This window comes from Poecilia latipinna, unplaced genomic scaffold (assembly GCF_001443285.1).
Source record: "Poecilia latipinna isolate Pla-1442-1.1 unplaced genomic scaffold, P_latipinna-1.0 Scaffold470, whole genome shotgun sequence".
Classification (NCBI taxonomy): Eukaryota; Metazoa; Chordata; class Actinopteri; order Cyprinodontiformes; family Poeciliidae; genus Poecilia; species Poecilia latipinna.
The window spans coordinates 107,260-122,174 of NW_015113086.1; the positions used below are offsets into that span (position 1 = coordinate 107,260).

A 14,915-nucleotide genomic window follows, 5' to 3' on the forward strand; every position below is an offset into this window, starting at 1 on the left:
AAAATTTTTTTTTAATTTTTTTTTAAAAAAAAAAAAAAAAAAAAAAAAATATATATATATATATATATATATGTCCATGCCCAGCTTGTCAGTTTAAGTGAATGGTCATCACTTGATAAGTTTTGCGTTTATGAGATACTCTCTCCTTGTTCAAAGCCTTTCACAGAACCTCAGCTTTAATTCATTGGACATCTAAAAGTGGCTTGTTGCCCAGAGTAAAGATGCACCAAACATATTTCTGTTATTTGCCAACACATTTGAAAACCATTAGCATTTTTTCCAACTACTTTCTTACCATGCACGACTTTGTGTTGGTTAAGTTCCAAAAGAATGCATTACAGCTTGTTGTATCAAAATATGAAGAAATTACTTTTGCACGGCACGGCAGGGTGCATTGGTAGTTCATAATCAATTATTCATAATCAGTTCAGATAAATTAGTCTTACGAAATCACTTATTCCATTGATGAGAAATACTGTTTTGTCAATCCCTAATGCTGTGAAACTGAGAACTCACACAGTTAGTGGGAAGCAGAATTGACATACAGTTAATATGTTACTAATTCTTCTCCATTTTGCACATTTATCGCCATGTTTTCATTTTTTAGCAATATTCTGCTACTAATAGGTTTGTGGTTTTAATATTGCCCGCTATCCTTGATCGTTTTTTAACACAACGTTCTTTAAAGTGATAGATTTTCTTTTACATGGCCCTACAAATCATCAGAGTATGCCTCTTGATTTACCTGCTGTTTGGTTGGTGTGTGTAATTATACAGTATTTAGAAGCAGTGGGGAAAAAGCTTCAGCGAAAGACCTCAAACCTAAAAAGACATACAGTTTCTTCAGCCATCAGAGGGACCCAGTTTCTCCAGGGGATCCCAGTTAGACTTTATGTCACTTCCAATATTTCCTAGCCTCAGTGTGGTGTCTTTGCACCAGTAATGACTGCTCCCTCTCCTCCCAGAGCCCTGGCTAAAGGAACACACTGCCTCTCCCTCTGAAATTCACCCAAAGCGTCAAGACAGCATGCCATTAAACTTTTCCCAAGAAAGTTGCTGCTCATCTTCACATGCAGCTTTTCGTTTACCACCACGATGACGCACAGTTTTGTTGTTGTATTTTCCTAATTTCCCTTTTTTTTTTCCGTGTCATGCACAGGTTTGTTTATTTATTTGAGAATTTTTTTTTTATTTTTTTTTCTGGCATTTTTGATTCCCTGAAATCAGATGGAACACAGGCATTAAAATTAATCATGTTTTGAAAATGGAAATATGTGTTTCTTAGTGTTTTGATAAAAAGCATGAGGAGGGAGGCATAAATAAACATGAGTTTGAGCACACACAAACACACACACACACACACACACACACACACACACACACGCACACAAACACTCCTCATCTCTCTCCTGACTGGCAGCATCTGCATTCATGGATGGCAAATGTGATAACCTGTAAAGTGGCTTTGTGTTCCCACCTGATGCAGAGATCATTTTAGAATCAGATGGCTGAGGAATATATGGATGCTCAGGGAATCATGTGAGGTGAATTGATGAGAGGAGGAGGTGAATGTTGTTTTTTAAAATGTAGTATCCACTCATCTCTCTCTCATGTTCTTTGTTCATTTTCTCTTCACTTGAATTGAGTGGGTATGGGAGTTTTTATTGCCTTTCTGGTAGCGCGAGTGCACGTTCGTAGCATATAAATATACGTCTGCGCCTGAAGCGGCTGGAAAAAATAAGCCTATTCTTTACAAACTGCTTTATTAAGTCGGTACTAATCAGCTCTTTGCTGTTGTAGATTCCAAAGGGCTTTCAGGAAATTACGTTTATAGATATCTATGAGAACCGCAAGCCTCTTTGCAGCAGGAATCGGAGTCCATGAAGCAGAGAAGGAACTTCATCGTGGCTAGTTATTTTTTTTCAAAATCTACAAATCTGATTAAGGATTAGGTTTGGCAATATTAACAAAACATAAACAAAAATGCTTACAAAAGGCGAGGGGGAAGTGTATATTCTTCCAAGATGAGGAAACGCATTAACAAAAATCACAGGAAATCTACAAGACAGCATTAAAAAGCATATTTATTTTGGATATAGTGAAACCTAAAGTCTTTGGTGTTTGGAGCACAGCTTTTCCAAGTAAAGAGAATATTAAATATTTTGTTTACCGTTTCATAATTTCATAGAAACTACCAAAAATATTCATTTTTCTTGACTGATCGTGAAAATGTCTTGGATAAAATGGATTTCAGTCAAATCCAGGAAATCATAAATATGTATATTTCATAGAAAAGGAGAACATGCTGGCAATAAAAATGAGTGCTTTTTGTTGCTTTCTGTTTTACTGATGGATAACATTATCTACCACATATTAATAGATCATAAAATGCTAATGCATTTTAGTAAATGAATCGGTACAGTTTATTTTGGTGCTTCATTAAATTATTGTGGTACACTCCACAGTAAGATGCAACAGTAACGTAAAGTACCTCAATACCTGCAAGTGGACGCTTCTGGATTATTTGTGCATGTGATAATCTGCCACTTTACAGCCAAAGATCATTTGAAATATTATCTCATTATGGATAATGTTCTTATTGGACACCTAAGGCTGTGGTCCAGTTACAGCTGCAATTCATGTTTGAGTGTGTGGATAGAATACAAAGCAAAATAAATAAATAAATAAAAGGATCGACTTTATGAAGACAAATGATGTTAATCACAACAGGTTTCCAGCCAAAAGGATGAAAATCATGCAGTCCATTACTTCAGATTTAACCATGTATTCAGTTTTATCCTGGTGATCATTATTTATGTGGCATGTTGCAGCAAATACTTGGTGCATGTCTATGAATTACCACTGGCTGTTGGCTGGTGGTGCTGGAAATTCAAAAACACGCATCACAAATCTAGATATAGCGAATGAGTGAGTGAAGAGTTTTACTTATTTATTATTTATAACATTTTTGCCTCATGTTCCAATTGTTTAAAGTTTAACAGCGATCATCAGTGCAAATGAAATGGAGTCCTTTCTTTGCTGTCATCGTTTTCACACCAGTGGTATATTTATGCAAATATGAAGGCGTTTTCACTCCACAGTCATCGACGTGTTTGTGTTTCGGATCTTATGGTTTCTCACTCGCATCTCGGTCTGACATCGTCCTCCGGATGCTTCTGAGGGGGTTTCTGTGTCTGCTTCCATCTTTGTTTTTATTTATTTATTTTTTTCTGCTTATGATCCTCTGTAGAACTGCCTCAATTACCGTTTGGCTCTCTGTGCTCGCCTCGCCGCTGATTAAAAGGGACAGTGACACTCCATAGGGGAAAGCATCATCGGGAGTTTGTTCACTTTCATGCGCACTCTGCTTATCACTGCCTGCCCAGCTCCATTACCGTGGCTTTGAGGCCCAGTTTGTAATTGCCTCTCTTTATTACTGTCCCTACACGTCAGGGTAAGGAACGACGACCGGCCACATCAAGAGACTGTGGACAGCCAAACACACACACAAACACACCTACACACACACACACGCATACACACACACACACACACGTGTGCTGTAACTACAAGTGATGAGAACGAGGCCATGCACAAAATAAAGCATTTTGAAAATGAAGTGCCGTCTTGCTGAGATCAACTGACCAAATGAAACGGAGGCCATTTAAACCAACATAAAATTCTTGGCTGATGAAGTTTTAACTCTTTTCTTGTCTTCATTTGCACGGTTCTTGTTTTCGATTTCAGTCTGCTTTTTTTGTTTCATGCGGTTTGTGTTCTGCAGCAAATACTTTGGACTCAAAGTGGTAAAAGCTACAATTACAGTGGATTTAAAAAAAAAAATACAAAAGCATGTAAATCAAGTTATTTTGCACATGTCTTTAGATTATTTCCATAAGCTGTTGCCACTTAAGAAATTTAACACGGAAATCTGTTTCTCATTTTACATCACTCAAATGTCTGTGAATTAGCGGTGAGAGCTTTTAAGTGTGAAAATTTACATCAAGCCTCAGTCACACGCTGTGCTTTATTTAAATATTTTACATTAAAAAAAGATATCCGCAGTGCACACTTACAGTTCTGTTTTTGCTTGTTACTCACTCTAAAACTTGGATAACGAGTCACATTTACACGAGTAACTTTTTAAGAAAACGTAGGAATAGTTTTACTGCTCTTACTTGAGTAATATTTTTACAAAATATTGAGGCTCTTAGTGGAGTCAAATTTCTCCATGCGCTACCCACTGTGAGTAGCTGCGCTGAATAAATGCAGACATGCCTATGACGTACTTCCAAGCATTAACTCGGCTCTTTCCCACGCTCGGTGTTATCTAGTGTTGATCTAGTTACCACTGATCATACCTGGCTGTCATACGACGTTCACAACTAAAAAAAAAAAAACAATTTCCTAATGCAATAGTCTAATTACTTTTTGTTGCAGTAGTGTTCCTTTACTTTACTCATCACTTTGAAACTAATAATGGAATTATAGAAACTAGTAACACGATACTAACCATTTTTTTTAAGGTATCCTCAGATTTAGCAAACAAATGGCTTAAAATAGACAGGTTTGCTTTCTTATAGCTATGGAAAATAAATGAGAGTTGTTGTTTTTTTATTTTTTTTTACATTTTGAGATCAGCTCTGAGGAGCTGATGCAGCACCTGTCATCGAGATGGAACTGATGCAAGACTCGGGGAGTAAAACAGGCAGATGTCAGCTGTGCTGCTGGGCTTTGCAGAACATCTTTCAGCAGATGGCAAAGCTCAGTGATCAAGACCCTGAATATATGTTGTAGTCAGCACATTTACATTTTTTTTGCTGGTGCTCCCTGTACATCTGCTAGTTGTGCTTTATATAGCACATAGCTGAAACAAAGAGAATCTCCTAGAGATAGCTGAGAATTTTCTATCCGTGTCGTTGTGAAAGCGATAAATGAAACGTGCAATGCAAATTGCCTCCGTTGTGTGCTACGACTGTGCTGCTACTGTGCATCCGTTCAGGTGTTTAATCACAGCTTATGCATGTGTTGTACAAATATACAGTAACCGATGTCGCCTGTCTGCTCGTTCCACAGGCTCCATGAATACGAGGCGAGGTTCAGGCCTCATCTGTCTGCCTTCGAGTTCCAGCGCCTCCTTCACAACCTGACGGCTCTGAAAATCAGCAATGCTGGGGGACACAACTGTAAGTGGGCATTTCTGTTTCTAAGGGTCGTAAGATCACTTTATTATACACAATAACTTAGTGAGTTATAGTTTAGACCAGATATTTATGTTTACTGAATAAAGAGACGCTTTTTGTTGTTGTCTAAAGTTAAATCAAACCAAATGTCTTTTAGGTCAGTTAGGATGACCAAAATTATTTTTATTTGCTAACTGCTAGAATACTTGTCGATAATTATTATTTTTTTAACTTTCTTCATATTCAGAAGTTTAACGCACATCAGGAATGATTGTCTTTTGAGTCGTATCATTGGGTCCAAAACCAAAACCTGAAATAAAAACATAGCACAAATGGAAAAACTCATTTTATAAAGTAAAATGTTTTCAAATGTTTGACTCATCAAATTAGTCGCTGACAGCTGAACAGACTTGTGGTGTTTTTTTTCTACAATGAATGTCAAATATTTGACAAACTATGTTGCAAAAGTTCCTGTTAATGTCTGTCACTTGTAGGTTGCTTCGCTTTCACTCTCATGTCCAATCATCACTAACCAACTCACCAGGTTTTAACTCTGGTTGAGTTTTCTGGTTGGTCCATGATTTCAAACTAACAACAATTTTCTTGCCCCCCCCTCCCCCCCATGGTACATCTGGTATAACTTTAACTTATATTTGCTGACATACAACAGAAGGAACAGAGAGCAAAAGTAGCCAAGTTGGTTCAGGGTGCCTTTTACTCTGGTCTGGTCACCGATGCTGGATCCATCGCAACAATCAATCTTAAGTGGTGCAGTGGTGATGCTTCATCGCCCAGTCAAGCATATCATTTTTTTTTCTTTCTGATATCTTAGCAATGAGTTTCTCACTGCAGCTTGAGGCCGTCTCTTTACAGTTCAAACTGAGAGAACGCTGCCACGACTCAAGAGTGCCTGGAGCTGTATTTCTTTGATTCTCCTCAGTTGTTGATGCACAGAAGTTTTTCTTCAGACACTCTTGTGGCTTTCCGTCTGATACCGGACTTCCTGCCAATACTTTCTCCCAGTTTCTACGTGCCTTTTGATTCTGACGGTAGACTGCACTCACGGACGCCTTGACCTTCTGCTAAATTTCTCTGCAGGAAAGGCCTGCATTGTTTGATTGTTATGGTGTTTTATCTTTCTTCCACTTCTTTCTCTCAGCACACTGCTTTTTTGGCAACACACTACTTTTTTGCTGACAATACTGCCTGCATGTATAGTGTGTTTCAAAACGTCTTTAATGCAAACACAAGTAGTCAAGAAAAGCTGAGAAACCTGTTGGAAATGGTGTAGCATCAGGAAGGGCTACTCGCTGTGTAGAGCAAATAGCGACACGTGCAAACACCAATAAGACATTAAAAAACAAAAAAGAAGACATGCTGGAGGAGTCTGAATATGTGGCAACAAACTGACTACGATTATGACACTTCTGCATTTTTCTGTTTGGAAAAAGAAATGTAGAACAAATACAGATGTAACACCAAAGGGAGCTTCCATGACGTCGCCACTGTCCTCAGAGAGCAGCTTGGCTTTGAAATACCTGCCTTTCCGGAAAAGCAAGAAACGTATTATCCACTCCTTTATCACATGTTCTTGACATCCATCTCCTTTTTTTTTTTTCCTCTCGACGTGACGCGTCTTTCTGATAGTGCGTTGCAATGAACAAGCAGGATCTAAGAGACGCTGTGGCGGATTAGAGCAGCAAGAAGAAAAGAACAGCTGGCCCAAACTACCAGCTCGCTCACACTTACTTGCACCATTTTAATTGGTTGTTCCAAGCAGGCATCACAACACCCACTCCTGCGTACTTCCTACACGCATACAAACAGTGCTGCAGAAGTTTGTGCACAAACAAACAGAGTCACAAGCCATGCATATTCCATAAAACTGTTTGCCGTCTCTCTTGTGCTGTACAGTGGGGAAAAACTTGGATATTGATTTGTCTTAGTCATTCTTAAGCAGTCCCAAATATGTCTCGTTGCCACAGGCTTTGAGGAGAGACTTGAAATCTCCAGTCAGATTTGGCTTTTTGAAATTCTCTCGACAAAAAAGGGGGGGGAAAAAAGCGGCTTGTCCTAAAACAGAAATCTCTCAGTCGCTTTATATTCTCTATCACTAAAGTAAGGCCCTATCAGCATGTGGCTATATTGAATGTTTAAGAGAAATCACTGGTTTAATGGCTTAACGTTCAGGTAACCTTAACAGTCCGCCAGGTTGCAGCGAGCCTTTTAATGTCAAGTAAAAATCCTGACAGCTTTGACAAGGCTTCTTTGAAATAACGGATTGATGGTGACAAACCGGCGCAGCGCGACTACAAATGACAAGCTTTCAATTCACATAAAATATAGACTTTGGTGCCTGACAACTGTTTTAATTGCAGATATCCCCGGTGCTGAATGAGCTAAGAGACATGGGGAGCGAGTGGAGAGCAGAGGGTGAAGGCTAAGGCACATCGGGGGATTGGGAGGAGGACAGGCTCGCGTACTTGTTATCCCTCTGAGGTGCAAATGAAGTGGGTTTCATCACCGTTGAAAGAGCGGCGGGATCGCGGCTTGTTAAAATCCCGGGTCCGTCCTCCTACTCCAGCACTCGCACATTTCTCACCTCTCACTGATCATTATGCTGCATCTCATTCGTGCTTGATATCTGTCTACGTAGACCATCCAGTTATGTGTTTAATAACGCCGATGGGGAGAGGAAACGCAGAAACGGAGACGAGAGGACCAAAAGTAATTTTGTGGCTGCTACTCCGAGACCAAAGCGGGGTTGCGCTGGTTTCAGTGCGGGACGGCCTGCCCCCATCACTATTCATGAGAGGAGAGAGAGGGATGTCGAAACCTCCAGAGAGACCTCCATGTTTGACATTCCTCCACATGGTCTCCCGTCTCTTTTTTCTCATGTCACTCTCTGCTGAAGCACCTTTTTTTTTTTTTCCCCCATTTGCATCAAAGATCAACTAAATGACTTTATGTGTGTGGGCTCACGCAGGCATATGTGTGCTTGCGCTGGAGAGAGAATTAGGTGTGGCGTCCAGTTACATGTGGGAGGATGAATCTGTTTTTTTTTTGTTTTTTTTTTCCTGCATATTTTTGTGTGTGAACAACACGGATTGAGGAAATGGAAGAACTGCTCTAAGAAGGAACTAACAAAAAACAAAGCGGTGCATAATTATGAAGTGGGAGAAAAATTACACATGTTTGCAAATTAGTAATTAGGCAACAATTGAAGGCAATTGGTAGCGTTTGTTTTATAAAAAGTAACCGGCACACCATTAGTTTCTTTGTTTAAGCACATTTTTGAAAAACAATGTGCAATTTTTCCTCACACTTCTAAATTATCTTTGGATTAGCTTGTCACATAAAATCCTAATAAACACAACGTGACACAATGCGGAAACATGGGCTTAGCGTTTCAAACAGAATCCCACATAGAGGCACGTACTGCGCAAACTTGATTGTCCTTCTGAAAAAAAAAACAATTATTAATTTACTTACCAGTTACAGCTACCAATGCAACGGGCATTTGTTTATGACTAATCCCAACCCACTTTCCTCCTCCTCCCTCTCCAGACACATCACAGCTTGCGGGGGTAACCCTGACCTCCGCTTCCAGCTCCTTCAGTCCAGCCAGTGCTCCCGCTCCGTGGGTGGAAGCTTGCTCATGTCCTCGAGGCTTTGCGGGCGAGTTTTGCGAGCGGTGCGCCCCGGGATTCACCAGAGAAGACCCCGGCAGAGGGCCTTTCTCCACATGCGTGCCGTGCCGCTGCCACCAGCATGGAACATGTCATCCAGAAACAGGTGAAAAGTCGATTTTTATGTTTAGAAATGCTCACCGAACCATTAAAGCAATATATTTCATATATTGTGTATGAACATAGCTAATTTATTGTAATTCTGGTGCCGAATTTGTTTAGTTTTTTTTTTTTTTTTTTTTTCACCTAAATTTTATGACGAACCTGAAGCATCATGAGTCCTAAATGAAAAGAAACACTATTTAGATGTGAACTAAAGAAGTAATGTTGACAAAATAAGACCGTCTTACACGTTTCTCATTTATCAGTGCATGTTGCTTTATGCCTCTGACAAACTGTGGCGACATTTCACACAATATCGTCTTGATTTTTACCTTTTACTATCATGTCTAGGTATGTTAATATCTAGACAACCATTAAATGAGCGCTGCACAACCTTTGGATGAAATCCGCTCCTCTTCACAAACTGAATTTGATAGAAAAAGCAGCTCGGTTCTGTTGGTAAAATTGGAGGGGACGCCATGCTCAGCAGCTCGTCCAGCCTCAGAAGCATCACTAGAAAAATTATTATTCAACAATTTGACCGAGCAACCGCTGTCACACAGTTGACACTTTGCTTTGTCCTGCATTTCTGGTGCTTGTTGCATGAGTTTACAGGACAAAAACCATCTGCAGCGGCAGGAAGCACAAACCCGATGGAACTTTGACGAAAAAGCTGGCAAAGCAGATTTTCATCCGTGCTTTTGAGCAATTATTTTATTTTTTTTTCCCCCCTGGAATTTAATTGGTGATTTGAATGGATGTCTAGAGATCAAGAAACGACTGGACACCCAGAGGAAATTACATCTAAATCCTCAACTCTTACCTTGTCAGCTGAAATTTCAAAGTGAATATGGAGAGTCATTACCGTAAAGCTGTACAACATAACCTAAAGTGAATTGGAACATTGTAATACATGGAGTAGCATAAAATACATTGCAAAACATGTCGCATGGCAACAGGCTTTGTTTTTATTTCTCTTAGCAGAGCAACGGTAGACAAAAACATTTCCGATTCCGGAGAAATACTTGAGATCTGGATGGAAGTTTTTCTTCAAGCAGAACAGCAACCCTTAACAAAACAGCAAGGCTGCAGTACTTATGTTTAAACATACTCCTGTGAAAAGAAATGGAAGAGTCAAAGTTCAAACCTGAGTCCAATAGCGACTGCAAGGCCTTATAGTTGGCCTTCGGGGTTCACATAATTACATGTTAAAGCACATTTTCAGAGGTTGATTAATTTAAAAAACTGAAAACTATAATTTCTTTCCCACTTTCCGATTTTGCGTAAGTTTGTTTTAATCTATCACATAAAATCCCAATGCAGTACATTAAAGGCAGTGGTCATGTTGTAACATAACCACTGCCTTTAATGTATTGCATTGCAAGCTGCTTTATCAGTAATAGCGCAGGGAAAACCGTTTGTGCAAATGGTAGGTTTATGCTGTAATTGCAAAGTGATGAAGGTCATTATAAAAGATGAAGCTGTCATTGACCAAAGGTGTTGCTTAGCAATGATCTTCCTCACTGGCTTCATGTTTTGTCTCTGACCATCTGTTCACTACACAGTTTATGTTTTCAGTTGATAAATTTCTCAAAATTTAATGACAGCATCCTCACTCTGCCACCGCTTCGCTGACAACCAATCAGCAATCTTTCTGTTTCGGTGCCTCCAGCGGAAAGAGGAAGGCCTCACAGAACGTCTAAAGTATTAAAATCATGAGCCCGTTCCAGAACCGTTTTGATATAATGCGATGCTGTCGATGAGTGTGAGCAGGGCTCCACAGCCCAAAAAACAGCTGAATATTGTCTGAAGTCAATGGGTGAATATGTTTTTAGTAGGCTTAGGGAAGCACAGCTTAGGCTATGAAACTCCAATAGGTTCCAGAGAGTGGAGTTTTGATGGTGTACACCTTCACCAAGTAAAGGACTTTTCAGCAAACCCTGATTTACAAATGAGTCCACACATTAAGTTTTCCACCGGGTGATGTGTTTACATTAGTTTATTTACACTGCTTAGCCAGCATGGCCCATGTCCACTAACATTATCACCAAGGAATATCCCGAAATGTCACACTTAATCTTAACCTCACTCACGAAGCAAATGGTGCATGTTCATTTTAAGTTCAAAAAGTGTAAGAATCTTTAACACTTGTTTATATTTTTTAAAATGGTCACAAACAAAGCAGACACAAATGGGGAAAATAAAAAGGAACGATTGTTTCCTCTTACTCTGAGCTGTCAATGGATAGAGGTTTTAGGCAACAGCTACAGTGTCTGTGGCAGACTGTTTCTTTTTTATTTACTTACTTTTTGCAGTGGCTGCATTATGTAGAAATCAGAAGGGTTTTCACCATAATGGTACGAATAATGCCGGCTTTCAATGCAGCAAAACCCACATCGAAAACGAAAATCTTCATTTTAGAGAACTTTTGATGGACTTAGTTTTTGGTGAATTTGTAACGGTGTGTTGCAATTTCTCTGGCTTGCACTTATTTTGTGCAAAACCAACAGTGATCCCACCCACCAATGTTTTCTTGGAACACCTTGTGTTCTGCTACTGATGTAGGTGTTTGATTGATTTTGGGGGGGCTCACACTGTGCATGACTGACAACTAACACTGCACATAAACCCAGAGCGCATCACCAGAGTTCAGATCTAAATGCTGTCAGAAACCTGATGTTTACAGACGAACTAAATCCAATCTGACAGAGCCAGATGTGCAAATCTGGGTGAGACGTATCACAAAAGACTTGTAACTGGAAACTGCAGTAAAAAAGGAAGTTCTACAGAGTAATGTCTTGGATATATTGAAAACAAGTCACTTTTCAAACAATAATAATAATAAAAAAAATGTTAATTGTGGTAATGTGACAGATTTTTCCCTCCATCAAGCTGGAGCTAGCCTGGACACTTCAGCTCTAAATAACATTGAAACTGATAACTTAATCAATATAGACTCTTAACATCAGAGGTCTGTCCCTCAATGTAATAAAATGAAAAGATGAAGAACATGGTGTTGCATTTTCATCGCATCACCCATATCCGCGGTGTGCTTTGCAACATCACACACACACACACACACACAAGATGGATTATTTAAGACACACAATTCAGCATATTTTGGAGCCGGCATCCCGCGAGGACGTAAAAGTCAGAATATATGAGCTTTCACAGCATTAGCTTCTGCCTTTTTGTTTGTGATCTGCCACTTCAATTCTCTATACCACCCCTGAAGTGGTCTTTTGAGAGGAAAAGTAAATCAGAACCAGCACTTCTGTGTGTTTTCAGAAACCGTTATATTCGATGGGAGCCGTAGCGTCAACTTTTCTCTTTAACTTTAGATGGCTTTGCAACTTACTGGAGCCTGGACGAAAACAAGCTCTTTTACAGGCCGAATCCAAAGCCCAAACGATCAAAAGTCGGTGCTCAATATGGCTTTGTGGCTTCATGAAACAGAGGAGAGCGGTGCATTTTTTTTTTTTTTTTTTTTAAATGCTGATCTAAGTTAGGTACAAGATGAAACCTTTTTTTTTTTTTTAAACTGTTACATGAGATGGCGGATCGTCACGCTAATGCAAGATTTTATTTCTCTGCTGCTTAGAGTGAGTGGGAAGAAAGCAAGCAAACTGTTTTACTAATGCATTTCTCTGACTGACAGTCGGGCATCATCGCTTTAAAGAAATGTAACTCAGTCGTCCCCCAGGAGCTTGTGCGAGCTATCACTCAAATTGGGAGCTGAAAAGCTACAGCAGTACAGCAATAATCTGATTTCACACATGCTAATCTCCACGAGGACAACAGAAGCACTAGGAAACTGGGTTTTTTACGTACCTGGCATGTTTATAGGCGATAATATCAGCAGCAGTGGTGTCTCTCTTTTTCACCCCTAAATGCGATGCCCCGTAAATGACAGAAGTAAAACAACAGCTGTTGGCTTTGTAAACAAGCCAACCTCCGCACGGTTATTTATACATCTGTACATCTTTCCGTTCCCTCGCTTTATCACTCTTTCTGCCCCAAACGGCTCTCTCCATCTCATTTGAGCAGACAACCACCCTTTCCGAGGTCTCACCCTCCAGCTTTTATCTTCCCTCAATCTTCCACTTCTCCTCATAGCCATCTCACCCCCCGCCCCCCTTCTGCCCTCCTGCTTAAAGTCTCAGAGATCTGACCCAGTTAAGGGATGTTGCACGGCTCTGGCGGAGGGACTGTGTCTTGCGTGTGGCCCTGTGTGCAGGTTTAATACGACGGAGGTCTGGAAGCAAGTCTGGTATCACTGGCTGCCTGACTCTCCCCTAATTAGACTTGTTAGCCGCCTCTTGGCTAATGACGTCTAAATTGCTTGCAGATTTCTTGTGTATCTTCTGTCTCTTCTCGATCTCGATGTTCCCGTCTCTTTCTCTCTCCGTCTTCCGCGCATAGACACTCTGATTGTGTCTGTTCATCAGACTACCTATGTGTGTCTTGCTGTATTCTACATCCTTTTGACTGCACCTGTTCTCCCCAGTCACCTTGACTTTGTTTTGGGCGTCCTTGGCTTCCTTCTGTGCAGCGCTCTCAAAAGCTTCCAAAGCCTTTATGTCTTCCCGTCTTTGAAAGGCATATTTCCTTTGTGTTACAGTTTTTTTCACTGTCAGTTTTTGTCTGAACCGTCTCTAGATGGAGTTGTCAGAACTGTTTCATGGGACGTTCTTGGCGCAGTTTACACATAAAATCTGAGTACATTTTATTGTTCTTTCAGTATTCTTTGTGTTTAATTAGACTAAAATTAAAGCTTTTTATCATTTTTGTAACAGAACTTGCCAGGTTTAAAAATGAGCTGAAAGCAACACAGAACTATGGCGTATATCAGAGGTCCACCACAGGAGGTTTCAGATGCAACCCTGATCCAACACACCTGAATCAAATGAATAGCTCGATAGCAGGCCTTCGCCAAATGTGGGTGGCGTGCTGAAGAGGTAACTCAATAATGTGATTCAGCTGTGTTGGACCAGGTATGCATGTAAACCTGCAGGACAGTCGATATCCAGGACTAGGGTTGAAAACCCCAACTGGAAAACACTCTCATCAAAATCATAATACAGAGAAAGGAAATATGGATTATAATTAGCTTTAGTACAGCAGCCAGTTGCAAAAAGAAAAATCAGGAATCAAAAAACATCTTTTGCTAAAAGCTCAAAAGAACATGAACCTATAATTTCAAAATATAAACATTGCTCCGACTTTCATGTTATTTTACAGTCAGGTATTCAGATGCTTATGTGACTGATGGAAAATTCAAAACGTCCAGTGTCTGAACATGGCAGGATTGTTGGGCTGCACAAGCAAGATGAAAATGAAAGCCTTCCCTAAAACCCTTCATGCAAACTAATGACCAAGCAGCCAAAGAGCAAGGTTGAGAGACCTGAAGGAGTATTGGAGACTGACTATTTCATTCAACATGCATTCAAATGAGGGCTGAAGAGTTGCATCTTGTATAAACATGACGAGTAAAAACTTTTGTATGTAGTAGTTTTCATCATATTGGTGAGCATAATGTCTCACGTGCTGGTCAGGTCTGATATTTTGGTTTTTTTGTCAACGGTTTCATTCGTGGCAGCAGCTTCTGATCTTTTTTTTAGCCATCTTCTACCTGTATCCTGAACTTCTGTGCTGAACAGAACTGAGATTCACAAATGAAAGGTAGATGGCACGGTGTGCAGATGGTGTGTTTTCATACGTTTCGATGTAACGTCGGCTCACAATGTGATGTTGCAGCCACTCTGGTCTGGTTCAGTCTGGTCTGGTTATCCAGAGGCACTGAAAACTTTGTCCGTCACATTTGGTAAGAACGGACTGTGCAATTTTTCACCTCTTAAGTCATTTCCGAACTCACCAGTGTCCCTATTTTAATGATTCGCACTCGCACTATATTTCACAATGTGGGAAATCTGAATGGTTC

At 40.1% G+C, this 14,915-nt stretch overlaps 1 protein-coding gene across 1 annotated transcript in view; it reads left to right on the forward strand.

Annotated features, from left to right (window-relative positions):
* The window catches only part of lamc3 (laminin, gamma 3), a 130,423-nt gene that overhangs the window by 81,510 nt on the left and 33,998 nt on the right, over positions 1 to 14,915 (forward strand). The window contains exons 11-12 of the mRNA XM_015039389.1: positions 5,077 to 5,186; positions 8,751 to 8,978. Of these exons, the coding sequence (XP_014894875.1) occupies positions 5,077 to 5,186; positions 8,751 to 8,978 (338 nt within the window). The remainder of the gene's footprint in view (positions 1 to 5,076; positions 5,187 to 8,750; positions 8,979 to 14,915) is intronic.